Source organism: Parasteatoda tepidariorum, chromosome X1 (assembly GCF_043381705.1).
Source record: "Parasteatoda tepidariorum isolate YZ-2023 chromosome X1, CAS_Ptep_4.0, whole genome shotgun sequence".
NCBI lineage: Eukaryota > Metazoa > Arthropoda > Arachnida > Araneae > Theridiidae > Parasteatoda > Parasteatoda tepidariorum.
In genome coordinates, this window is record NC_092214.1 from 26701583 (window position 1) to 26729148 (window position 27566).

General features: G+C 28.1%; 2 protein-coding genes across 3 annotated transcripts in view; both read right to left on the reverse strand.

Moving 5' to 3' along the window:
• Window positions 1–4976: 4976 nt before the first annotated feature.
• Window positions 4977–21624, reverse strand: LOC107456711 (sn-1-specific diacylglycerol lipase ABHD11). Its single transcript, XM_016074653.4, has 8 exons — window positions 21565–21624; window positions 16036–16118; window positions 15240–15284; window positions 14224–14389; window positions 12832–13005; window positions 10654–10839; window positions 6887–7086; window positions 4977–5280 (listed from the first exon to the last, which is right to left on the reverse strand). Exons 2-8 carry the CDS (start codon window positions 16110–16112, stop codon window positions 5145–5147), a joined length of 984 nt encoding a protein of 327 aa, XP_015930139.1. The 5' UTR covers window positions 16113–16118; window positions 21565–21624; the 3' UTR covers window positions 4977–5144.
• Window positions 21625–24722: 3098 nt separating this feature from the next.
• The window catches only part of LOC107456710 (sn-1-specific diacylglycerol lipase ABHD11), a 24166-nt gene continuing 21322 nt past the window's right edge, over window positions 24723–27566 (reverse strand). For both annotated transcript variants that reach the window (XM_043043929.2, XM_043043930.2), the window contains exons 7-8: window positions 26397–26596; window positions 24723–25024 (exon numbers count right to left, since the gene is read on the reverse strand). In XM_043043929.2, the coding sequence (XP_042899863.1) occupies window positions 24892–25024; window positions 26397–26596 (333 nt within the window). In that variant the 3' untranslated portion in view covers window positions 24723–24891. The remainder of the gene's footprint in view (window positions 25025–26396; window positions 26597–27566) is intronic.

The window sequence follows — 27566 nt, forward strand, 5'->3', positions numbered from 1 at the left end:
CGAATTATAAAATGATTTATATAATTCTTACTCTTAAACTGAGCATGATAATTATATAGCTATAACTAAAAGCTTTTCCCTTTCTAAGCATTAAACAATTTCAATATCTAATAAGAAATAATTAATAATTTACTTATTAATGGTATTTGATTATATATAGAATGCATCAGTGATTGATAATCGATACATTAAAATTAGTTGATATATCGGAATTTATTTGAAATTGATAAATATCCTTTTATTCTAACGCTTTCTTCTTTATACAAGAAAAATATTTCAAGAATTTTTAATGAAACTAGAATTGAATAAGCCTTATCCAATGGGGTTCTGAACGATAAGAGTTACGCTTACCTGGTGTATGACACGTTCACTTCATAATTATGAATTACGTAAACATTTTTGGAATACTCTTAGAAATTTCCTTAAAATTCAAATAGCTGCCCGGTATTTTATACGGCCAGCTTCCCTCTTTGAGAAAGCTTAGTACCTTCAGTTGTAATGGATTCCATCCATCAAAATTAGTTGAGTTGACCGTTAATTTTTGCAGTCAGCTCATTTCTCTATAAAAAAAACCGTCCAGTGCCTGTAATTGTTATGAACTTCAGCGAAATTAGCACAGTTGATCATACATTTATGCGCAAAATTTCTGTGTGGAAAAACAATTTATTTCCAGTTAACCCCTTCCTTCTCACTCCCGTGAAACTGACGGGGTGAATTTTCGCCCTCTATTTCTCGCTCCCGTGATACTGACGGGCTGGAGCGATCAGTAGTAACGCGCCAATAAGAATAAAACTAATTCATTTCTTTTGGACGGAAAACATTTTATTTCTCATTTTACATAAGATGGCAGTACCAGGATATTTTTAGTTTTATTGTAGCTAGTTAGTTTATTTTAAGCTAGATGTCTGCACTAATCAAATACGTAATACAAATACAAAAGCGAAAAAAATAGGCGCTCTTATGACCGTTTTCTTGAAAATTAACCGATCGTTAAGGGGCTAACACCAAATCAAGAGTTCGTACACTCCTTAAGGGATCTAAACACGAGTAATGAAGAATGCTTACACCAAGCTCACACACATTTACACCATTCAGGAAATAAACTAGCTACCGAAATACCAAGTAATACCTATGAGTACGGTTGGAAGACATCAACTGGCAATGATAGATTGTATGCTATTTATAATGAGAAGGTGTAAGTTCTACACAAATAGAACTTTATTCTTATAAAAATATATGTATGTTTTTAGTTGAGTAATAAATATAATTATGATTTCATAAGAAAATTTACATGTATGTATATTAATCATTTAAACTACTTTAAACCCTTCTTCTATTAAACTATAACTTCTATTTGCTTCAATTCTATTAAGCCGAATTCGGATTTCATTTAGTGTTCTTCCTGCTCTGTTCAGATGCTTGAGTTAGAAACTAATTTTATTTCAAGAATTGTTGTGTGTTATGCATTATAAATTAATTGTTTTTACTGTAAATTGAATCATAAAAATAGCTTTATTAGCTTTTATGTGAATTATATCTTATTTTCATTAAAACTATTTGTGTTTCTAAACACGTAAAAGGGTGGCAACTACTTGACATAGAAAAAAGTATAATGGAACATTCCTGATTTTTAAAGACACCAAGAACTGCCCTCGATATTTAATTACGCCAAGAATTGCTGCTTGTTTCACTGTATCTTTTTGGAATAAAATAGTTGCAAACATTTCTGGTGTTAAGATATACTTTGTTTTTTTTTTACAGCGTAGATTGTTTACAATCACGCACGGAGTGGTGTGAGATTTAATCATCTTGCTCGTTGTTATAAATACATCTAAGAAAGTTAGAAGTTACGGTTACACAATGCATACTTGTTTTTAGTTATGTCGAAAGCATAATTCTATTTTAATTTATATGCCTCGTCAATTAAAATAAATAATTTTTCAATATTCAATTTTTATCAAATTCTATTTTTTTGAACCTAGTTTGAATTTACTTACTTCTCTGCTGGGAAGATGCTTGATTTACAAACTAATTTTATTTAAGAATTAGCTGGTATATGCATCCCGAAATAATTGTTCTTTCTTTAGATTGTTTAGTAAAAACAAATTTGCTGACTCTTAAGTCTTACATCTTACTGCTATTAAACATTCTCGAGTTAGTGAGCACCAAAAATAGAGGCAACTATTTAACTTCAAAAGTAATGTAAAGAAACAATCTTGGCGTTTTACTACAGCAAGAACTATCTTTGGGGTTTGATTACACTAAGGTATATCTGTTTAGTTTCACTACACCATTTTTTGTCTTAAGTAGTTACCAACATTTTTGGTCTTAAGGCGGCACAGTACTTAATTTTCGACCAAAATTTCGATATTTTTTTTATTGCATTTTTTGAAAAAATTGAACATTTTTAAGTATGCGTACAAAATTTCAGAGCGATACTTTGATTTTAAAAGAAGTTATGACATTTTTTAATAGTTATTGTCACTACACAGCTGTCAAAGGGGGCGTGGCTCAATGTAAACAAACATTCAATGCCTGCGTTTTTAGCAACAAAAATATGCCATAAATCAGTTTTGATTTTAGTAGATAAAAGCTGTAAGCTAAAGCAAATTACCAAGTGATATTTTTCATATGCAGTGTACACATCTAATTGATTATTTTGTTCTTTAGAGTGCTTCTAGCTGGTTATCAACGTTTTTTTAGAACGACGGTCTTTTTCAAGGCCATATTTGAATACTTTTTTGTTATCGTTTCGTTATTTATTTTGTTAAATAGTTAGTTATATTTTTATTTGTTGCTTTTTGTTATATATTTTTAAAAATGCCACGCAGAAAACGAGCATGCAGTGCACTTCAACGAAGTGCTCTGATACGTTGGAGCAATNAACGACGGTCTTTTTCAAGGCCATATTTGAATACTTTTTTGTTATCGTTTCGTTATTTATTTTGTTAAATAGTTAGTTATATTTTTATTTGTTGCTTTTTGTTATATATTTTTTAAAATGCCACGCAGAAAACGAGCATGCAGTGCACTTCAACGAAGTGCTCTGATACGTTGGAGCAATGGTCAAAGCACCAATTTGTGTTTTATTTATTCATTTTTATGAATGGAATTAAAAGTAATAACATACTTTAATTGTTGACAAATCTTAAAATATTTCTTAGTAATTAGATTATATAAAATTTTCATTGCTAGTTCATATTTTTTTCTGAATAAAGCTACGTAGATAATTATGTGAATTGTGGGAATATCTGATTTTATTTTAGTATTATTTTTCAGACACATTAAGCTTATTTAAAAATTCACATTTTTAGTTTTATTATATTTGATTTAAATCATTGAATTTTTTTTAACAACTGATATCAAGTATAATCTATAAAAATTTGAGTAAAAATATGTTAAATATTCTTGCTTGTAATGAAGTAATATCATTTTTTCGACTCTTAATTTCATGGTAGTATATTGTATGCAAAAACTGCTGAAACTTTCTTATAAATAGACTCTAAGCTTTCAAATTTGTTTTTGGTACTCATAAATATATAAATATATGGTAAATAATTATTTGCATACAAGTTGCGTATGCGATTTCTCTAAATAAATTTTTTTCTTGTTTAAAAACTTTAAATGCCTTTTTCTCAGCTTTCTATTTTGGGGTATTTCAATGCATTCAAAATGCTAAGGCTTTTTAAAAAATGACTCAGAGCTCTAAAATTTTTTATGAGTGTTTTGAGATACATGTTCTTTAAAGATTTGCATGGAATAAGCTTTGTGATTAAAAGAATTTTCTTAAATGATTCTTAAAGTCAAAAAATTTTATTTTTTTGCATTTTTTGGTACTAAATTGAAAAAAAAATTCTAAATAAATAACTATCACATATATTTACTATTCCATGCAAATTCTTATGTTAAAATGTTTAATTAACATTTTCAAAATTTTTTTTTAAATAAGTCTATTTTTAAAAAAGCCTTAGGGTTTNAAAAAAAATTCTAAATAAATAACTATCACATATATTTACTATTCCATGCAAATTCTTATGTTAAAATGTTTAATTAACATTTTCAAAAATTTTTTTTGAATAAGTCTATTTTTAAAAAAGCCTTAGGGTTTTTAAAAAGTTTAAAAAAATTCAATTTTTTTGAAATATTGAACTAACTACTAATTTTTAAAAAGAATTTCTCCTCAAAAATTTTTATTTCATGTTATTTCTTTCATTATCTTTGTATTTTAAACTTTTTAATTTAAAATTACAGTTATTTATTTTTTAGTACCGTGCCGCCTTAAGATACACTAAAAATTTTTACAGTGTCTAAAAAATCTATTATTAATAAAAAATTCTCGATTACTCTATTACAAGTATTGCTTATAAATTTTTATAAAATCTACAGAGCTAGAAGTTTTATTAACATTTTTTAACAAATTGCAAAAGATAATGATTGCAAAAATAAAAAGTTTTATAAGAATAGAAAGTTTTCCTTTCATTTTATTTACTACTTGTGCAATTAAGAAAGAAAGGGAAAACATGAAATTCGCGGTAAAAGTTCTCCATAAAAATCTATTATATCTGTTTTATTAGAAATCTAAATTCTGTTATTAAGAGAAAGTTTCATATTGTTAATTAACGTTATTGTTATTCTTATTTATTGTTAATAAACATTATTAATGGTAGGGGACGTTTTAAATTAAAATAAAAAAAATTACATGGTCAACACTATAAAAAATTTTAAATATAATTTTTAATGGATCGCAAGAGATAATATTTGTAAAATTACAACCTTTAATGATAAAAAGTAATTGCTATATACGGATAAATAACAAAGAAATAATAATAATAAAAAATTCCCATACGCTTTTTCTTAGACATATTCAACTTTTAATGAACTTATATAACTATAATTTTTCAAATATTCAGAGTGTTTGCCGATTATGTGTTTGTACAAAATAAATGAGAATTTCAGTGAAAACGGGTAGAAAATAATTATTAATTAAAGGACAGCCTTTTTATTTCAAATACACATGGTTAAAAGTATGAACCAAATTGTGTTATTACATTTTCCAACTATATCATGAAATTGCAACACAGAATGTCTTACTTCCATTTATTCGAAGGAAAATTCCACATACATTGCTTTCTTCACCCGTCTTTTCAATCTTTTGCATTGATGAAATCTACAACTTCTTTTCGATATTCAATGTAAGGATTCAGTATATGACCTTTACCTTTTACTTCGACTAGTTTAGCATCTGGAAATAATTCCACAATTTCTTCCTTAACATCACCTCTGAAATAAATTAATGAGGAGTAATTAACACTTAACTCTACAGCTGTTACTGCAATTGTTTTCTAACAGTGTGCAGTTTTTGTAATGTTGGGTTGTTTTTTTTCGTATAACATAGGAGTTTATGATAGCGAGTTTGATTACAAGGCAAGATATGACGATATTGCTTGTAGTTATCTATTGAGAGTTGTTGTTCACTTTTTTTCTACATTTCATAAACTTAGCGTGACTTTTTTTATGAATGATCAAAATTGAGAAGAAAAAAATATGTTCAAATCTGCCAGAATATGGTAAAACTTACTGTGCATCGGGCTCTATGGGAACACACAAAGCATGGAAATTTTCATCGAAGCGCTTTGATGATATTTTTTTTTTAAATTAATAATAAAATATGGTTTTATAATATGTGATAAAATTTTTTAAAAGTGGTAAAATTAAGTAATTTTTTCTTGATGCCTCAGAGAATGATTAAAGATTGGCGTTCAAAATTAAGTATAAATGAAATAGTATTTTATTTTAATTTAATTCATTTGTTTGTAACTGAAGAAAGAATAATAACTCAAAGAGCGCAGAACTGTACTCACTGAAAAAATACTCGTGTCGTACTAACTGAAAACAAATATATGTCCAAAAGTGCCAGTATATGGTAAAATTGGCCATGTTTCTTGCTCTATGGCAACACTAAGCAGCTCGACAATTTTTACCGTAGTGATTTGGTAATGATATTGTTTAAATTAACTAGAAAATATGGTTTCATAATGTGTGATAAAATATGGTAATTTTATCATGATACCTTAGAGCATGACATAAAAACCATTTATTCGGTAAAGTTTACTTTGCAGTTTTGTATTTTTACTAAATGTATGGTAATAAGAATTACAATTTTGAAACCAGAATTTCCGTAAACCGTTACCCTGCGAATGGAAAAATTACCAAATGAAAGGTTTAAATATAATTATAAATTGTTACGACTTTGTTTTGAAAATTACAAATTCGTATACAAACCTAAACATTAACGTTTCATTGCCTTCTAATTTTTATTTCTCTTATTTATGAGTGAAATTTTAAAACTTTCACCAAATGTGTAAAACATTCCAACATAATTTTCTTGATTTTTATTAATTTTAGGTTGTTAATATTTTGACTCCTTTAAAACCTCTCATAAATAAGTCCCTGATGTGATGGGAAAGAAAATTGCTAAAAAATTCTAACTCTCTACTCAAACTTAATAATTTTTAAAATTCTTGATTTTTCTATCATTGGAAATGACATCAAAAGAACCACGTTTAAGATAATTAATAAGCTGAAAAAAATTATTCATTAATACATTTTAAAAACTAAGAGACATAACTTTTGAAATTAGACAAATAAGAAACTGAACTTTAATGTCCATATAAAAAGAAAAAAAATCGAATTAGTAACGGGACTGATTCAAGAAGGAACAGAAACTGCAGGGCCATCATAAGGATGTCATCTCTCAATTTATGAGTAATTTTAATAAGGGAACAATTCATGAATGGGTTTAAAAAATTATTTTGAGTGATACATTTTGATATTTTGTGCACTGAATGCATAATGAAAATTCACAGAAAATAGCTGAAACACTTACATTTTGAAAATAGATAATTCTCCATGTATGAAAAGAGCTGGTTTTTCAAATTTACCACTGCTATCAGGCCAGAACTTTGAAGGATTTGCGAAAATTTTGCGAAGGACATTCATATTTGATTTCCAACTGCATTTGCCTTCTGAGCATTTAATTGGATTGAAATCCATGAAATTGTCATCATACTTTATAGTTTCATTCATCTGTGAATAATTTAGAAAATAGTTATTTCGGCAAGTTATATTTCATATGATTATTTATGTAATCAAAAAGTTTGTGATAAAAAAATATTGCTTGGGATAACAATCAAACTAACGAAAAGATAATAAAAGGCTAGTAAAATCTGCGATTCTAGAAAAAGGATGCACTTTAGACCAATTTATTTTTGTTATGAAGTTTATAATTATTTAAAGTACTCAGGAATTCCATGAGAAATACTGTATATGTTTATCTCCCAATTAAATGTTTTTGTGAGCAAATGCTATTATACATTTCATTAAAAAAAGTTTATAAGGAAGGAAAAATTTATTCTAAGTATAATTCGCTCGCCAGGAGTTGGCACTTGGCTCCACCTCCTCCAATTCAGAGTTCATTTCAGCTCGGGAGTGAGAGGGGAAACATGTCCGCCCTTGAAATTGAGACAACCCTTAATGCATGCCGAACACAAACAGTGAATTCTTTTTCAGTCACTTACTTCGCTTTATCATCTACTATTTAAGCTTTCATTACTCTAGCTAATAAAATATATTTAGAATTTAAAAATTTCTGTTTTCTCAGCAAAATGTATCAAAAAGGACAAACAATTCACTCAAAAGAGAGAAATATCATCAAAGTTATGAAATATTTAATGTTAAAAAAATTAGCATAGAGACTGCAAAATAGATATTTTTGTCATTCGATCGCCAAATAGCAACCTTTTTCAGCATTGTTCACATCTTTCTCCCAAAAATAGCGAAATAGTATTGTCGGATACCACGTGACGAAGGCGGAGAAAAGTGCCAACTCCTAGCGAGCGAACTATACTGGGATTATTGAATGTTACGCCTTGGATAATGCTTATTTTGGATTATTGCCTTTTATACATGAAATTTGACTGAAATTGCATATTCGTGCTATGTAAACCTATTTTTTAATTAAGTTTTCAAGAAGACTGAGTTAAATTTCTTGCTCAATGTTTTTTTTTTTTTTTTTTTTTTCCTTTTTTTTTTTNCCTTTTTTTTTTTTTTTTTTATATTTTTTCTCAATGTTCAAAAGCGTCAAACTAGAAATGATCACTTACACAGGTACTTTCAGATTGAAATTTTCTTCCGTTGTTTGGTTACTTATTTAAATGCTTCAAAGTAGCCATCCGCTACACTATTTCATTGTTTTTCGGTTTTACTCAGCAGCATGATAGAAGTAAGCACTTGAATTTTATATATACATTTAGTATTTTAAAGGTTTTTTTTCTGTTCTTTTTTTAAACTCAAGTTTTCACATTAAAGTACAACTCATGAACTCAGAAATCCAGTCAAATGTTTGATTTTTCGAGGTACTGTTTATACTTCAAACATTGTTAAGATGAAATTCAATCTTTACGTAGCTTTATATTCTTGCGAATAGTATTAATTGGTTAGAGTTGCATAAAAAATTTACCCAATCACGTTAAAGTATGCTGAAAATGGAATAAATCATAAGCATTCAAGTTATATGATATCTATAACTTGATATCAAGATATAGATATCTAGTTAAGACTTTAAAAGTCTGCGTGTCGAATAGATACAATTTTTTGACGATCTTAAAAATTATTTGCGGATGCAATACTTTGATATCTAATTTAATAATGTAAATACATGTTCTTAATAAATGAAACTTTAATGTTTTGACATTTTTAGTTTTTATAACTCAGAAACCATTAAACTGATTCAATTTTATTCAAGTTTTGAATGTGGTTGTTAAAATTGGGTAGTTTACAAGATGGAATTGTTGAAAAAAATATTGTCATAATAGCGAAAAATTTTTGTTGTCATTAAATTTAATTTAAATTATAAAAAAAATTGTGAAATTATTTGCAGGTAAATGAGTTTTATCACTTTATATAAAAATCTTCTGAACAACTCTATTACTTTCTACATTACTGGGGTTGCCAACATTAAAATTTTTTGGAATAAGGTTGAAATTAACATACATATTAACTAAATATATGTTTCATGACTTTGATGTCAGTTAAGCGGTGATTGTTTTCTATACTGTTAGAGCTTGTAAATATAATTTTTTCCTCAATTAAAAACTCATGGATTTAAAGGTAAAAAAAAACAGAGCTTCCAAAATTTATTTTTAATATAATAAAGCAATTGACCTATTCAAACTTTAAAAACATGAAATTTGGACAAAATATTATAAAATTTTCATTCAAAGATTTGTAAAATTTAGCATTTGAAAATTGATTTTCGGTAATCCCTGGCAAAAGTTGTCTTCCCGAGGGACATGATTGCGAAAAAATAATGCGTAGATCATACTGAAACTTAGAGCTTCTCTTCTGGACAGAATTTACTGGATGTTATATCAAAAAATAAAAATAATAATTTTAATAATAAATAAAATATGAATTTTTGGTGAAAAAAAATTATGAGAAGTATCAGTTGCGTGAAGAATAAATTCTGAGTAAAATTCAGGCTATTCTTTCTTGAAGAAATCTGCAAAATTTCGATTAGGTTTTTCTTTTTTTTTTCATTCCTAAAATTTTGAATTAACTAACGGTCAAGCCCATTGCAAGGAGATTCTAAAGGCTTTCTCTTCAAGAGTTTTACTTACAGTTAATATACTAATGATACTAATTACATAAAATTTTAATACAATTTTGAAATAAAAAAAATTTAAAATATGCCAGAGTAGAGAGCGTAGTTTATTAAAGGGCTCTTGATCAAAATCATTAAACATTTCGTACTTTTTGACTAATACGCACAGAAATAATTGTTTGAAAAAATATTTTTGCCGAAAAAGAGTATAATTGACAGTTTTGTGAATTTAGAGCCATGAGATTCAGAAAATACAGAAATAGTATGAAACTGTTTCTAAAATATCAAAACAAATTTAATAGTTAATTTGTTTCTAATTTAATGAAAAATAATTTAGTTCCTGTACAAGCTGCAGAAAATAGCATTTAAAAAATGCCAATTTTTAGAACGTTTCTTGATACTTTTTTTCACTAAGCTTCTAAAATAATTCTTGCCCTTCATGACAATTACCAATTCATACAATTCTTTGCTGTTAAAACAAACTGAGATAAACATAATTATTACTTGCAAAAATATTCTCCAAAAAAATACGAATACTTTATTAAAAAATAATTTACGATATATTCAATTAAACCGTCAGGAAGGGTTTTTTCGTAAAAACCCCTTCCTGACCATGGTTTCCATGGTCAGTACAAAAAATTGGTTTAGTTTTAGAAAAAAGTATTTTGCAGAAAAAAAGTACAATTGACAGTTAATTTAGATCCATGAGATTTAGAAAATACAGAAATAGCATGCAAATGTTTTGAAAACACATTTTCCCATCAAAAACAAATTTAATAACCAAAACAGAAATTGTTTAGTAACAGTACATGATTCTGAGAAACACACTTTAAAAAAATTCCATTTTTAGAACGTTTCTTGGTACTAAAAATGGTTTGTTGGAACCTTTCTTTTTTCACTAAGCTTCTCAAGTATTTCTTGCACTTCAGCACAATTACCAATTCATACAATTCTTAGCTGTTTAAACAAATTAAGGTAAAAAAAATTCTTACTTGTTCAAATGTTCTCTCAAAATATTTTATAATATATTTCTTAGCTTCGTATTCAGTTAAACCGTCAGGAAGGGGTTTTCGTAAAAATTCTGACCAATCTTGATTGGGATCAAATGTTTGTTGACCTTCCTCACTCATCCCATTTGGTCTCATGTCTTCTACAACTATCTTTTCCACTTTTTCAGGCTGAAATGTGTAATATATTTAATAAAAAAGTTGTTCATTAAAATTAAATACAAATATAATGCAAAGTTCAAAAAACATTATTGCAAGACTATGGCAAATTTTTAAAATGCAATGTTCAAATCCTTGAACTGATAGTAAAAAATAAATAAGTAAGAAATTTTCTCCTGTTTTCTTCAGTGACTTGCCAGAGCCTCAAAAAGAAAATAAAAAGGTTTCAGAAACCCAGATAATTTGACATTCCTAAGGTACCTTGGTGAAGACAGGGTTGGTAATTTTAATATTTATATTTGGATATTTAATTTTCATGTATTCTGTTACAAACGTACCTCACACCAATCAATACAACACCATAGTTTAAAAGACTTCATTTTACAGTGCTGCAAAACGAAAGTTACTTTCAGTTTGAAAACAATAAGACTTTGTGGGAAAAATATGGAACAACATTAGTTGAAAACAGATTTACCTAATCTGTTTTTATTAAAAATAAATTAAAGTTGTTAATGTCGAAAAATATATTTTTAGTTATATCATAAACAAAAATATCATTAAAACTTTTTTTTTAATGGAAAGGTAAGGAAGGCAAAGAAACTGGAAACAAATTTTAACATATGCACTTTTAAAAAAGGTTTAAATATGAGCCCTAACAACGCTGCTTGGGTTTTAAAGCCTCCTTAATAACTCTCTTCATAGTGTAGAGAAAAAAAAAGAGCTATCAATTTAAATGACATTTGTTCTACTGATCTGATTTTTGCATACTAATTTCCAATCTTACTGATTTCGACCTCTTTAATTAATTAGTGCTAACTATTACTTACTTTTTGGTTCGAAAAAATTAGAACAGACGAAATTTAGACCTACGAAATCAGACCAAAACATACTTTCTCTGAACTAACATGCCTTTCTAACTAACATATTTTGATTTTTGATCTTAAAAATATCAGAAAAATTTCAATAATCAAAAAATACCTATTCGAAAAATATTCCATAGCTCAATATCCATTGTCTCCATAGCTCAATGGTGTGTGGTTGAATTTTTGGTCTCCTTAACATTTTTTTTTCCTTTTTGTGTTTTTCCCCATAGCTTGGAAACTTTTTTCATTATTTTATCATTATTTTACTTAATTTTTTTTTTATCATTATTTTACTTAAAATTAGTTTGAAAAATGTTAAATTGTAGAGTATACCAATTTTGCATCCTTTTAAACTACGCAATTTTTAATGTCGGAATAAAAAGAAATTGACAAAATTTACAGAAAAGCTCTTGATTTAAGAGATAAAAAAACTTGTTTTTTAATTTTATTTCTCAAAAACTATCCAACGGATTTTTTTTCCTTTCAAATTTTGGGTAGTTTAATTTAAAACTGTATTATTTGAAATGTTATAAAAATTCATTTCGAATATTTTTCAGCTATTATTAAATAAAATATTAAAAAATAAAATATTAAAAAATATAAAATAATTGCTAAAAATCATCTTTCAGATTCAAATTGCTTTACAATTGTGCAGATATTATTTGATTATCTCAAACAGTTTCAAGGATATGATAAATTGCGGAAAAAGTGAAATAAATATTAAGTGAACCAAAATTCCTAATACCCTACTGATCTCTTGTTGTGTGCACTATATTTTCTAGATTGCGTCTACATCCATATTTTGATGGTTCAAAATCCATAAACACCAATAAAAAGGTAAGTTTTTATTCAGAGAAAGTAAGCATTTGTGTCTAATTTCCCAACTTAATTAATAGTTGAAACTATTTAATTATAATATTTGAAATTTTTTTTTTTGAATCATTATACTTTATAGGTAAAAATCGGGTCAATGGGAGAAATATTACCCAGTTTAATATTTCTCTTTCCTTATGCTCACTATATATGGAAATATTAATAATATAATGCTCAAAAGTATCCATAAGAGTCTGTTTCTGCAGTGCACCGATAAAAGGTGCGTGCATGTTGCCAGAAGAAAATATAAAACTGAAATAATTCTTACATAAGTAAGGGCAAACTCGACAGCAACTTTTCCTCCCATGCTATGCCCAACTAGGACTATTTTATCTGCCTCAATTGTTTTCATGAAAAGTGCCAAATCTGAAGCCATCGCTTTTGAATCAGCTTCTTCACTCCATGGGCTGTCTCCATGGTTACGTAAATCAGCAGCATAAACCTGAAAATAAATAGTCATTTTTCAAAAATTTGGAAATTATTATTTTAAGAGTTGAAATAGAATAATTGAAAAAAATGCCTATTTAAAAGTCGATTAATAAGGTATTTTTTCTTTAGTTATTGCTTAACTATTTAATTATCATTATAGCCCTACCTTAATTTATAATCGACTATGGATGGCTGAATTATTTCCTCAATTGCTTTCAAAGTCTAGTTAAATTATATATCATAAAGTATAGATATATTTAAATTTCATGAAGCGTTCTTGGTTTATGACGAAACTGTTTTTTGGGGAATAGTGGAGGAAAAATTTTGTCAAAATAAAGGATATCATTTATTTATTGTTTGAAGATACGAATTTCGTTAAAATCTTTAAGTAAAATGTGATGTATCGACTTACGCAATTTATTAAGAAAATAAATTAAAAGGAGTGTAGGTGAATTAGTTGCCCGTTAATGAATTCGAGAAACATGTTCAAGTAAGCGAAATGAAATCTGTACCATCCAGTTTTACAGATAAGAAATTTGGAAAATCGGATGAAAAGTAAACCACTACTGTGGTTTTCATTAAAGGTTTATCTACACTGATTTTAAAATTTAAAACAAGTTTCGAAGCCAAAAACATTTGATGAAAAGTAACTAAATGGACAGAAGTGCGCAAAATGCACAAAGCATTACAAAAGATTTACAAAAAATTAAAACCTCAAAGCGTGTAAAAGATTCAAAATTTGGACATATAAAAATTCCTCAAACAACACCGAATTTCAGCACATTTATCCAAACTTGTCATTAAAAATTTCTACCGGTGATGTATCAGCAGCACCACTCAGGACAGTTACTCAATATAATTATCCTATTCAATATAATATTCCATACATAATCTTAAAATTTATCTTATTACTCAATAAAAATTCTCAATTTCTAATTAAAAAAATAATTTGTATAAAAAATTACTTTTTGTGAGAATTTTTAAGTAATATCAAAAATTCAGAGCACAATTCTTTAATTGTTTTTTTTTCTCGCAATATTTACTGAATCACGAACTGAGAAGTTTAAAAATTATTTTACTTTTAATTTAGAGAGTAATTTTATAAAAAAAGCTGTACAACATTTCATATTTTTTAAATGCAAAATGGCTCTATATTTTATAGAATTTCCCCAAATAATATGTATAAAAGCTTTTATAAAACCTAAAGTGACGAAACAATGGATTTACTTACTTTCCTAGCTGTTTTTAAAGCAAGGTATTTTGCTATATCCATATACATTTCTTTGAACCAGGTAAAACCATGCAATATAAGAATTGGTGCTCTGTCGTCTGTTTTGCCATTGTATGTAATGCTCATGCACGTATATGCTAATGGCAGTGGCTCTGGAGTATTAGAGCTAAAGGAATAAAATAGTAGGTATTTTTAGTTATAAGTGTCTATAATGTATTAAAAACATTGAATTCACATTCATGAATCGAAAACTCTCTTTTTCAAAGTTTCTTTTTTAAATTTTTTTTTTATTTTTATTTTGTGGAGGAAAAAGTTTTCTTGCGAATATTTTTTCAAACCCCAAATTTGGTTTAAAAATAGTTGTTCTCTCAAAAATAGATAAATACTAAATTAATACTGATTTCTGAATTACGATTTACTAATTTTGGGCTTGACTTTAATTATAATAAATCATAAAATTATTTTGTGCTTGGTGAGAATGCAGAGAAACGCATTTTCATCCAAATAAAAAAAATTGAAAAGATCTATAAGTAGTTTCCTCATTTATGTGAAAAAATCATGTAGTAATGCCCCTAGAAGATTGTCGCAGATTTCATGATTCCCACTGTTATATATAACATTTTTAAACTTGCACCTTTCGCTTAAAAATAAACCAGAAAATGGCGTTTAAGAAAAATCTGTAGCTTTAGGAGCAAAGCGAATTTCTGATTTGAAATTCCCTCACTCGAATTAGGCAATATGAAGTATTTGTGTATACACTACAAAAAATTTGTTCCCAAGTGTTATTAATGCATTTAAATTAGCAAAAATCAAAATAAATCTGAACAGCATTTTAGAAAAACGGGAAATTGTCCATTTTTTTTAAAGGATTTTATTTTATTTTAAAGAGACCCATTTGGCATTTTTAGTGTTAATACACTAAGACGTTTCTAAGAAAAAATACAATACATTTCCAGCAAAAATTGTCTATTAAAATAAAAGGAAATTTGCGTAAGAACATGCATTTTAATACTCACCTAGGACATGAATCTTCTGAATGAGGTTGTTCAGGACAATTTACTCTAATGGAAGGAACAAAAAAATTGATTTGATTTATTTAAAACCAGCACTCATAGATTCAAGATAATTAAAATAATAATAACACAGTGCATTAAATTCCTAAAATGTTTCTAAATATTCCCGCAACAATATTCCTTAGTTGTTGCCTCGGTAACAATATTTAAAAATAATTTTCTAGTAATTACATTATTTAATTCTATAACTGCTGTTTCTATGTAGGATATTTTTTATTGTTTTCATATTATTTGCACCATTCAAACAGTTAATTCCAGGTTTCTACTATAGTTTTAGTCTCTTTAAATCATATCATAATTTCTATAACTCCTCAAATTTTTTTTCGTAATAATTGGAAATAGTTGGTAAAGATTTGTTGAGGATAAGTTTCGAAAATAAAGATATTTTAGCAGTACTTGTATTTTTGTGGTTTTCAATTTAGAATATTTTGTTTTGATTTCAAAGATATTTGTTACTAGCTTTGCTAATTGAAAAATTTAATAACATAAAAATTAGTAAAGTCAGAAGTCTTCAAAGACTAAGATGTTTGCTGTTTATAAAATTTCGTGGGCACTTTTGAGATTTTGTGAAATTTTTTTCAACCGATTTTTGAGTATTGGTTTAAATAAATTTTCTAAATTTTTCAATGATCCAAAAATTTTATTTTTTTATCTAGCCCAATATACAATGCATATTATTGACTGATGTATTAAAAATATTATAGACAATATGCGATACATACAACGACAGACTACTTACTCAGTTTGCTTCGAAAAAATGATACAGCTTAATCCAAGGAACAATGCCAAAAACAACGCATTCTGATGCAGCATCATTTTATCCTAAAATAGTTAATGTACTTTGTAACACTGTACTTTGTTACACTGTAAAAACATCCCAGATCATTATTAGGGTATGAAGTACGGACACTTTGGGTGCATTATCCGTTTACCGTATCCATTTTACAGTAATTTTTACAGTAATATTTATTTAATTACAGTGATTCAGAGATTTTACTGTAATTATTGCTGTAAAAATTACGGCATATCACATTTTTTATTCTGTAGCATGTTCCATAAAATTGGATTTCACGATAAAATGTAACAGCACCCAAAGTGAGTACCCTTTTACTTTAATCTGATCCAGAACTTTTTACAGTGTATGTCATGAAAGTTTAAAGATTTTAAATAGTCGATGATTCAAATAATAAATCGTAACATGTTTCAAATATTAAAACATTAAAACTTTTCAACATATTTTTTAATTAATGTTTAAATTTTTAAATCCAAATTCGGCCATCTGAGAATTCATTTGTAAGATGGGCACGTCTGCCCGATACTACATTTGTCCGACTGTATGGACGTATAAAAGGTGTACTGTCGAGCAAACGTATCTGTCGGAAAAACGGCAGGTGAACCCTTAAAATCGATGGTGATATAAATATTAAATCAATTAATTTGACAGTTTTAATCTCTTCTTAGTCGGGGTCAATTGGATGTCTTAAGTTCAATTGTTTTGTGCGACACTGTTTCTCATATGCCGATTTTTAATTAAAGAAATTGCATCGTTAAGAGAGCGAACTAGAGATAGATCAGGTAAGTTTAAGATATTTTAACCAGCCTTTCAACATCTTCTGTTACTAAAATTGAGAGTTTGATACAAAATCGTAAACGGCAAGTTTAATAATAATAATAATGCATCATCGTTTGCGAATAATATAGCTGCATTGATTAGGGTAAAAACGATACACTTCCATAAAAATCAGTATTTTTGTGCGTCATAATTAATGAAGGAAATACTACATCAACATATTGCCTTATTTAACTTCTTCTGGCTTTCACTAACAACCCTAAACATCATGAAAGGGAGAAACTTGCCAATTGAATTTGATTTCTGGACCCCTCATAACACCCCTCATAATCCCTTAAGTTCCATCGTTCCTTTATGGCTACGAATTTAATTTTTTGACGAAATGAAAAGTATAATAATTTTAATGTTAAGTTTCATCTGAGAGGATAAAGATATATGTCTACTAAACTAGTTTCTAACTAACCAGCTTTCTTATATTACTGAAGGTCCTCTCTTTTTTGAGGGTTCTTATCAGTTAAAAGATGGTTTGCTATGCAATCAACGAATATTATTTTCTGTGTTTATTTCGTATTGTATTTAAAAATTAGCACTAGCTAATTGACTTATCATAGGGTGTTTTTCTCCCTTTAAGATAGCATTTTGATAACTATATCATTTAATTAGAAGTTCAAGGTGTTAAGTTTATTGTTTTAGCACAGTGTACAATGCTAAAAAAAGGATAAATTAATGAAAAAATATTTTTTTTAAAAAGCGTTTTTAATCGGTCAATAGCATTATTTCCCCCAGAGAAGCAGAATTAAAAAGGACGTTTGGATGAAAGTAATTAATGATTTTATTGTTAAAAAGATAAGCAGATTTGTCTTTTTTTAGTAAAGAACCTTGCGCCCAGAAGTTTTTATCATTTTATAATGACAAAAAATCTGATACAAAATAATCCTACTGACGGCAAATATCTAAATTAAAATGAAAACCACGGAGTCTTCTAACCAGTGAGTGTATGCACTTGCTTTATTTTGAAATTTGCATAAGTAATTGAGCCAATTATTTAAATTTTATGAGTTATGATTCTGAGAAAAGTTTTACTAAAATAAAACTTATCATCATATAAATCTGTTTTATTGGAGTGAGGCCTTTAAGATAAACTTCGCTCTTTCTAACTAGATTTTTGAGACTGCACTTTATAAATACTGTCATTATTTCTCATATAAAACTCGAACAATATCCCGAAAGGCAGCCTCACAATAAGTAAATAGTTTTTTATTTATGTACTTTTATTGCAATAAAATTATTTCTGTTGTCTTTCTGATCTACAATGTAAAAAATTCTGGATTAAATTACCATAAAATCCATTTTTACCGGAACGTGTTACGAAATAAAAAATCTGATATACCATAATTTTTACAGTTATAATTACTGTAAAATCACTAAGTAAGTAAATATTGCTGTAAAAATTGCGGTGTATTATTTTGAGGCAAAACTGGATTTTACTGTAAAATGGATTTTTCGGAGGATGGATCCAAAGTGCCGAATCTTAATACCGAAATTTGATCCAGAATTTCGGACAATGTATATCCGAAAGCCAACATAAATTATATTTTTGCAATAACATAGAAACATATAAATACAGTGCTTTTACTGTGTAACCGCAGTAGGAGAGCTAAAATCCAAGAGTTCTAAAATTATTTGTTGACCAAATACAAAATAATTAGATTGTAATCATAAATAATGAAATATATTGCTTTTCCCTTCATCCTGTTGTGTAGTTAATCATTAAGTTTCATCCCACAGCATTTTGATAGATCAAAATAATAATAACTGCTGCAACTTATGAATTAACTTTTCGAGAAAAGGCCCCAGAGCAGACAATTTTTGAAACTGAATTATATTTATTTTTTTCCAAAATCTCCAATTTGAATTATTTTAAAATTTTTGAGTTTTAATCTTCGATGTACAGTGCGCAAAAAAAAATAAAATAAAATAATAGACCACCGTCAATAACTTTTGATGTGATGATCGGATCTTCACAACTAGGATTGAATCAGAATGGTTCGAGGGGGTCAACCTTAAATATGTTAATTAATTTGAGCAGACGTTATTTTAAGTTACGAAATCAGACACAAAAACGTACTTTTTCTGAATAAACATGCTTTTTTTTGACAGATTTGGATTTCTGATCCACAAGATATAGGGTTTAGCCGCGATCAGGGAAATATGGTCCCAATAGTTTGGTCAGGAGAGCTGTGCTAAGTCTATAATTCTCAGTGTTAGTTTTATTTTTCGCGTATTTTGTTATATCTCGAGAGCTTTTTAAACAAATTGAAAAACTTTTGCATTTATATATGTGTTGGGATTGTTAGGTAAGAAAAATACATTAAAGCATATTGAAAATAAATTACTCGATAAGATTTTGATAAAAAAATATTTGGCACTTAAACCGTAAGTGGTAGCCCAGATCTATAAAGGATAAAAAACAAAAAAACATACCCTTTTTTTGCAGTAGTGACGATGAAAATAAAATCAAAAAAATCTGTGATCAGTCACTAATGAGACAGTAATTAAAAACAAGAAGTTCTTTTATTTTCTTCTGCTGCATAAAAAGAGGACAAGGCACTCATGTTTGGGTGGAGTTGTGGGAGAGTAGTGGCTCAGACATGGAAATAAGCTGGACGACGTCAGGGAGACAGGGGATCAACAACAAAGTAACGGTTGACAAAAAACAACTGTATACGATAGCATCGTTAGATCAATTTTGGAGAGGCAAAGGTCGATCTGCATGGAAATCAGTTGGCGGTCATTAATTTTATACCGGAAAGCTGGACGACGTCAAGGAGACCGGGGATCGACAGCTAAATGACGGTAAAGAAAAGCACTGGATACGATCGTATCGTATGGACTTAGAGCATATCTCGAGAGCATAATGATGACTGCCGATGAGTTTCACTCAGATGTTGGGATCGTGATTTACACCTTCAATTTATATATCATGATAAAATACGCCATACTTTTGTTAAAAAGAAGCAGAAATTATTATTATTGCAAAAAGAAGCAGAGTTACTGATGACTTGATGAAAAAAATCAAAAAATTGAACTAAAGACGTCACAAAGACAATGAGGAAGGAAAAATAAAACCGCACTGTGGCGGAGAAGTGACGATGATACAAAAATCGAATGCGCATGTGACAAAAATGAAGAAGCTCTTATAGAAAACAGTTAAAAAAGTTACAGTTACATCAATTAAGCGCGTTACGGTTTCGAAAGTGGTCAGAAACACTTTTTGATCTCTTTACAATTACACTACTGTATCTACAACCATATGCAAATATTTTACACTCTCTGCAAAAATCAAAAATGTATGTAATAGAAATTATAATTTATTACATACTAAAAAGAAAAAAATGTACTGCACAGAACTCAGGGTCGAAAAAGAAAAAAACTGTCATTCGAGATTGTATCAACATTCAATTACAATTAAATGGTTAAGTATATTTTTAAAAAAACTTACTAATATTGAAATAAAATATTAGTTAAAAAAATTTGTAATCAGTTAGACAAAAACAACAACAAATACCGACACAACCCAGTAATCATTATTTGGAGAATCACTAAAAGAAGGAACTGCTCATCATTCATTGACCATTCGCAAAAACAAAACACTTTTGAATACCCCTTTCAAAAATTTAATTACAAACAGTAGGTTAACAAAATATATGTATAGAATTTTTATTTATAGGTCATTGGCATTGTATGACAACTGCTAACCTCGAAATCTTTTAAAAAGAAAATTAATATTTATTATTTTTTATTATTTTATTTAATGACAGTAAAAAAAAATTAGTTGTAAGGTATGCAATTTTTTTCAGCATTTTAAAGAATGTAATTCAGATGGCTAATTACCAAAGTTAAGCGAAATCGTTAGAACTTCTCCTTAGAAATCGATTTTTAAGTCGACGATGTTTGTGAAATTTGATTTCTGATGAACGGTTTGACCGATTTCGCTAAAATTTTATTTTTTGCCAATCAAAATTTTATTTTTTAAAATGGTGAAAAAAATTGTATACCTTACAAAAACATTTTTTTACTATCATTAAATAAAGTAATGAAAAATAATACATATTTTTTAAAAGTTATTTTTTGCAAGGAATTATCTTTGGATGAATGAAATTTATAAATGCTTGCAAAAATTTTTCAATTCTTTTTAAAAGCCTTCGAGATAAGACGAAATACGCAAAAAATAAAACTAACGTTAAGGGGTTCAGACTTTGGAGCACTGTCCTGACCAAACTATTGTGACCATATTCACAGATTGCAGTTACCCCATATATTTCAGGGTCAAAAATCTGAATCCGTACGAAAAAAAATTATGTTTCTTGAAAGAATGAGCGGTTTGGTGAATGATTTCTTAACTTAAATTATCGCCTGTACTAATAAATTAGCATGTTTGAGGTAAATCCTTCGAATATTAAAATTGAGTCGTAGAACTTGAAGATCCGATTATTAGATCAAAGCATTTTCAGTGTCAAATTGTTTATTTTTTTGCGCACTATGCAGAGGTCAAATTGACGTATACGCTACAAATATTCTACTTAAGACTACTGATTTTACTTAGAAAATATATGTAAAACAATATTATGTAGAAAAATGATTGGATTGAAAAGAAAAAAAATATAATATCGTTTGAAAATAAATGACAAAACTTACGTGTAAAAACCTATAATAACTGTTAATCAATTGATTTAAATCGCACAAGTAGAGAAAAAATACTCAAATTAACATTATCTCTTTATCTTACTCCAATGTCATTTTTTTCTTTTCTTAAAAAAAAACCTCGATGCTTATCATTAAAAAGATATCGAGGAAATGTGGATAAACAAGAGGAATATAAATTGTTTCAATTGCTTTTTTTTCTAAATAAGTAAAAAAAAAAACATTTTATCCCTTAGTGAAACATTTTTTAATAAATTTGATATGATATGAGGGATTATATCTTTATATGAATTTAAAAAAAAAAAAAAAGGAATTAACTCAATCTTAATGGTCGCGCTAAAACTCAATCTTAATGGTCCCTCAGCGGCCTAAATTGGAATATTCTAATTGATTAGAGCAGATGATATTTTAAATTAAAACAATGCTATTTTCAGTGTTCAATATTTGAAATTACGTTTCTTTAAGTAGTCAAACTTCATTATATTTAGGTAGAGTCATTAAAATAATAAGTATTATTGGTTTATTATACCAATCAACATAAGTTATTCGATAAAAGAAGAATTTATTATATTTAAAAAGAAAACATTGAAAATGTTTCACTTTTAAACATAAATGAAATATTTTTAAAACTGCCACAGTTTTACAATTTAATTAAAGGAAATTTAAAAGTGCAATTATCTTTTTCAAGACAAGAGATGACTGTAGCTCCGGCGAAATTTCCTACCGCCTTAAACAAATGTGCAAGAAGCTATCGTTTTCTTAACTTTCACTCAAAATGATCTATAAAACTATATAGTTTATTTAAGTAACAATCTTTTGTAGTTATAAATATTTATAAAAACCCAACGGTATAAATTGAATTTGGTATAATATAGAGTATGACCCTTTTTAGCAAAAAATCATACATAAAGTAGATATTAGCTTTAGGATATTTTTGGAATGGTATGGTGAGCTACAATTGAGGAGTCTAAAACATCCAAACATGCTGCGGGTGACTCATATCTAGAGATTTGGCTGCAAAACTCCATTCCTTGCATATCTTCGTCTCCAAATTTTATCTCGGTTGACCCGCTTCGTATTCCGTAAGAAATGAACTGTAGGCAGACAGCGCCTCTGAACAATATTACATAGGGCTCAAAGTGCTCCACCGTTCATCTAAGAGATGCCTGGGAAATACAGATCTATAAAGAACTTTCTCTGCAATCGGGCTGACAATGAGTCTATGTACCAGTTTTGGTACAATGAGGCTAATTCTTTTTATAGAAGAATTCCAATTCTATCTCTCAATAGGTAATCTCTACGTTTTCATGTATGAAGAGAACTAATATCAACATTTTTTTGAATGAACTGTCATGGAAGTCGAGATGATATGGTCCGGCTAGCGTGATGTTGAAAGACGCATGTATTTGCACGTTTTTCAGAAATGTACTCTGACTTCTCTGAGTTATACGGCTGTGATCGTAGAGCGCTATACAAGAATATTCTCAAGCGATGACGGCCCTCAGCTCATGTTTATGGATGGTAATGAGGATCCATACAGGAATACCTTGAAGCCGAAAACATACAGACAGTGTAGCGGCTAGCCCGACCTCCAGACTTGAATTTTATAGGACATGTTTCAGTGCATTGGTCACCCCTTAAAAATCTCATACCACATATTTATCCCTTATCAAGAGTCATATCTTATATTTAGCCTTTATCAAGGGTCCTATATCATATTTCACTCTCCACAAGTGTAGTTTTGTAGCACCATTTTTGAACTATTTGGTTGTTATGCCCATGAGTTTTTGATATTGAGCTCGTCTCATTGAAATTCTGTCATCATGGTGTTTCATACTTTGATGTGTTTTCATGTAGAATATCACATGGTCAGGTTCTTATCTTGAGTTCTCTGGATCTTCTTTGCTATCTTGAGTTTTCCTGAACTTTTAGTCTTGAGCACATTTCCATACAGATCATGTCGATTATGTAACAACGACTTCATATAAATATGGATAAATGTATTTAGATGAATTTATGTTTAAAAAGTGTATTTTTTTACTAAAGTAACTTAAGTCTTGATTTAAAATAAAAGAAATTAAAAAAAATATATTTAGCTATTTATTCATTAGAAACCGTAAGTCCCAGGCATCTTTGATGAAAAGTTCAATTTTGATGAAACAGTAATGCATATTATTTTGAAAATATATCGTGATACTTTTCCAAATATTTTATATTATTGACCCAGAAGCACTACATGCATTTCCTTTGCTTTGAAGAGAATTGCTTTTTAATGTTTAATTTTTTCATTGCTGCTATTAAAAATTTTAGAGGTACTGAACATCAAAAATTGTTTACGTAAATACTTGGGGAATATAGGAAAATACTTGGTGTTTTACTACACCAAGAATTATCCTTGGTCTTTGGTTACACTCAGATATATCAGTATAGTTTCACTACACCATTTTTTGTCTAAAGTAGTTGGCAAAATTTTTGGTCTTAAGGTACACTAAAATCTATCATTGACTAAATATTCTCGTTTACCTGATTACAAGTATAACTAATAACTTTTTATTAAATCCACAGAGCTAATAGTTTTATAAAAAATTTTGAGCAGATTGCAAGAGATAATGATTGCAATAACATAAAGTTTTATAAGAATAGAAAGTTTTCCTTTCATTTTATTTGCTAGTTATACAATTAAATAAGTCGAAAAAAGGAAAACATGGAATTCGCGGCAAAGGTTCTGCATTAAAAATCCCTTTATATCTGTTTTATTAGCAATCCAAATTCTGTTGAGAGAAAAATTCATTATTATTGATTATCTGTTATTACCTACTTATTGTTATTGAACGTTATTAATGGTAAGGTACGTTTTATATTAAAAAAATTACATGGTCAACAGTATCAAAAATTTTAAATATCATTTTTAAGCAAAAGATAATATTTGTAAAATTACAGCATTTATTAATGTAACAAATAATTGCTATATACGTATCAATAGTAATGAAAATAGTAAAAATGAAAAGGAAATTATGACATTCTTAGACATATTCAACTTTTAATGAACTTATCTAAAACATTTTCAAATATTCAGTGCCTTCGGCAGCGGAATATGTGCTTTTACAAATTAAAGAAAAGCTCAGTGGAAACTGGTAGGAAATAAATATTAATTAAAAGACAGCCTTTTTATTTTAAATACACGTGATTAAAACTATAAGCCAAATTGTGTTATTACATTTTCCAACCTATATCATAAAATTGAAATACAGAAGTGTCTTTTTTGCGTCCATCTAATCGAAGGAAAATTCCACATACATTATTTTCTTCATTGGCTCTTCATTATTTTGCATTTATGAAATCTACAACTTCTTTTCGGTATTCAATATGAGGATTCAGTATATGACCTCTACCTTTCACTTCGAATAGTTTAGCTTCTGGAAATAATTCTTCAATTTCTTCTTTAACATCAGCTCTGAAATACATTAATAAGGAGTAATTAACACTTAACTCTACAGTTGTTACTACAATTGTTTACCAATCATGTGCAGTTTTAGTAATGTTGGGTTGTTTTTTTTTGTATAACATAAGAGTTTATGATTGTGAGTTTGATTACAGATCAAGAGATGACGAGTTTGTTTGTAGTTAACAGTTTAACGTGGTTGTTTACTTTCTTCTGTATTTCATAAATAGCGTGACTTTTTTTAAGAATGATGGAAATTTAGGAAAAAAGTATGGTCAAAACTACCAAAATATGGTAAAATATACTGTGTATCTGGCTCTATGGGAACACAAAAAGCGCGGTAATTTTTATCGAAGCACTTTGGTAATAAATTTTGGTATAATTAACAACAAAATATGGTTTTATAATATGTGCTAAAATTTGGTGAAAGTGGTAAAATTTGGTAAGTTCTTTCATGATGCCTGAATGCATGATTAAAAATCGATGTTTAAATATGTATAAATTGAATAATATGTTTAAATATGTATAAATTGAGTAATATGTTTAAATATGTATAAATTGAATAATATGTTTAAATATGTATAAATTGAATAATATGTTTAAATATGTATAAATTATTAAGTATAAATTGAAATAGTATTTTATTTTAAGCAAATTTCCTTGTTTGTAACTGAAAAAAGAATAGGAATCAAAAAAATGAAAATGTATTAAGATCATGTTTAATATTTTCTCAAAAAATTTTGCAGAATGAAAAATTTTTAGCAAGCATTACACTAAAATTTTTATTTTTAACACAGCCAGCTTTAAACTCTGAGGGAGCATGAAGCATGATTGGTATATTCGTAGTATGTAAGTATATCTTATCAATAAAACAAAGGTGAGTAGTTAAAGAGTCAGTTACTGAATCAGTTAAAGATGATAACTGCGTCCTTTCAAGGTATTAACCGATATTTGTCAAATTTGGCAATTAATCAACTATCATGAAGGGATACCTTTCGTCAGCTGATAATTTAAAAAAAATCCGCGTCCTTTTCTCTGCCCCCACCATAGAGTATACACTCCTTACGATTGAAATTTTAAAATTTTTATCAAATATGCAAAACATTTAAACACAATTGGTTTTAATTTTTATTTTTTTTATTAATTTTAGGTTTACAATATTTTGACTCTTTTTCAAACCTCTCATAACTAAGCCCCTGATATGATGGGAGAGAGAATTGTTAAAAGAATTCTAACCATCTTCTTTTTAAAATTCCTGCTTTTCCCAGCATTGGAAAACATATCGAAAGAGCCAAGTTCACGATAATTAATAAGCTGAAAAAAATTATTAATTTATAATGAAAAATTCAGAGAAAATAACTGAAAGGTTAATTATAACACTTACACTTTGAAAGGAGATAATTCTCCATGTATAAAAAGAGCTGGTTTTTCACATTTACCACTGCTGTCCTTCCAAAACTTTAAAGGATCTGCGAAAATTTTGCGAAGGACATTAATATTCGATTTGTAACTGCATTTGCCTTCTGAGCATTTGATTGGAATGAATTCATTGAAATTGTCATCATACCTTAGAGTTTCATTCATCTGTGAATAATTAAAAAAAGTTATTTCAACAAGTAATATTTCATAAAGTTATTTATCTAATAAAAAAGTTAGTGATTAATAAAATATTGCTTGGGATAACATTCAAATTAACAAAATGACAATAAGAGGCTAGTAAAATCAATGATTCAGGAAAAAGGTTATACTTTAGACCTATTTATCGTCTTTTATGCTTGAAATTCGATTAAAGTTGCAAATTCGTGCAATTTTAAGCTTATTTGTAATTAAGTTTTCAAGTTGACTGAGCTAAATTTATTGTTCAGTGGTATTTTTTAATAGTTTTTTCTCACTGTTCAAAAGCGTCAAGTTACAAATGATCGTTTATATTTACTTTTAGATTGAATTTGTCTTTCGTTCTTAGGTTACGTGTTTAAATGGATCGGCACTATTTACACTATTTTATTGCTTTTCGGTTTTACTCAGTATAATAAAAGTACGCACTTGAATTTTTTATATGCATTCAGTATTTTAAAGAATTTTTTTATCATTAGTTTTTACATTAAAATATAACTCATGAACTCAGAAATTCAGTTCCTTGCTTGATTTTTCAATCAAATTCAATCAACCAAGAATTTTTCCTATTATTAATTTGGTTAATATAATTCAAATTAACCAAAGCAAATTAAAGTACGCTGAAAATTGAATAAATCATAAGTACTCACGGTAGTAGAAGACTTTAAAATTCTGCGTATTGAATAGATACAATCTTTTCACGAGGTTAAATAACTTAAATATATTACCTATATACACCGAAGAGGCAATACATTATGACCACCCTCCATCTATAACAATGGGCTCGTCCAGGTTTTCATGGTTTCTCGCCCAGGAACAATGTTTTCATGGGGCACATTAGGACCCATAATCCTCATAAAACAATCCCTGACGTCTGTAAGCTACTTGAACATAGTTGCAGACCAGGTTCACCCATTCATGGCAACAGTTTTTCCTGCGG

Excerpts from the sequence above, each read along its gene's own strand:
- LOC107456711 (XM_016074653.4), bottom strand. The coding sequence starts at position 16,112 with ATGATGCTGCATCAGAATGCGTTGTTTTTGGCATTGTTCCTTGGATTA. Across the intron at positions 14,390-15,239 it reads TCAGAAGATTCATGTCCTAG|CTCTAATACTCCAGAGCCAC; the intron begins GTGAGTATTAAA and ends TTATTCCTTTAG. Across the intron at positions 13,006-14,223 it reads CTTTAAAAACAGCTAGGAAA|GTTTATGCTGCTGATTTACG; the intron begins GTAAGTAAATCC and ends ATTTATTTTCAG.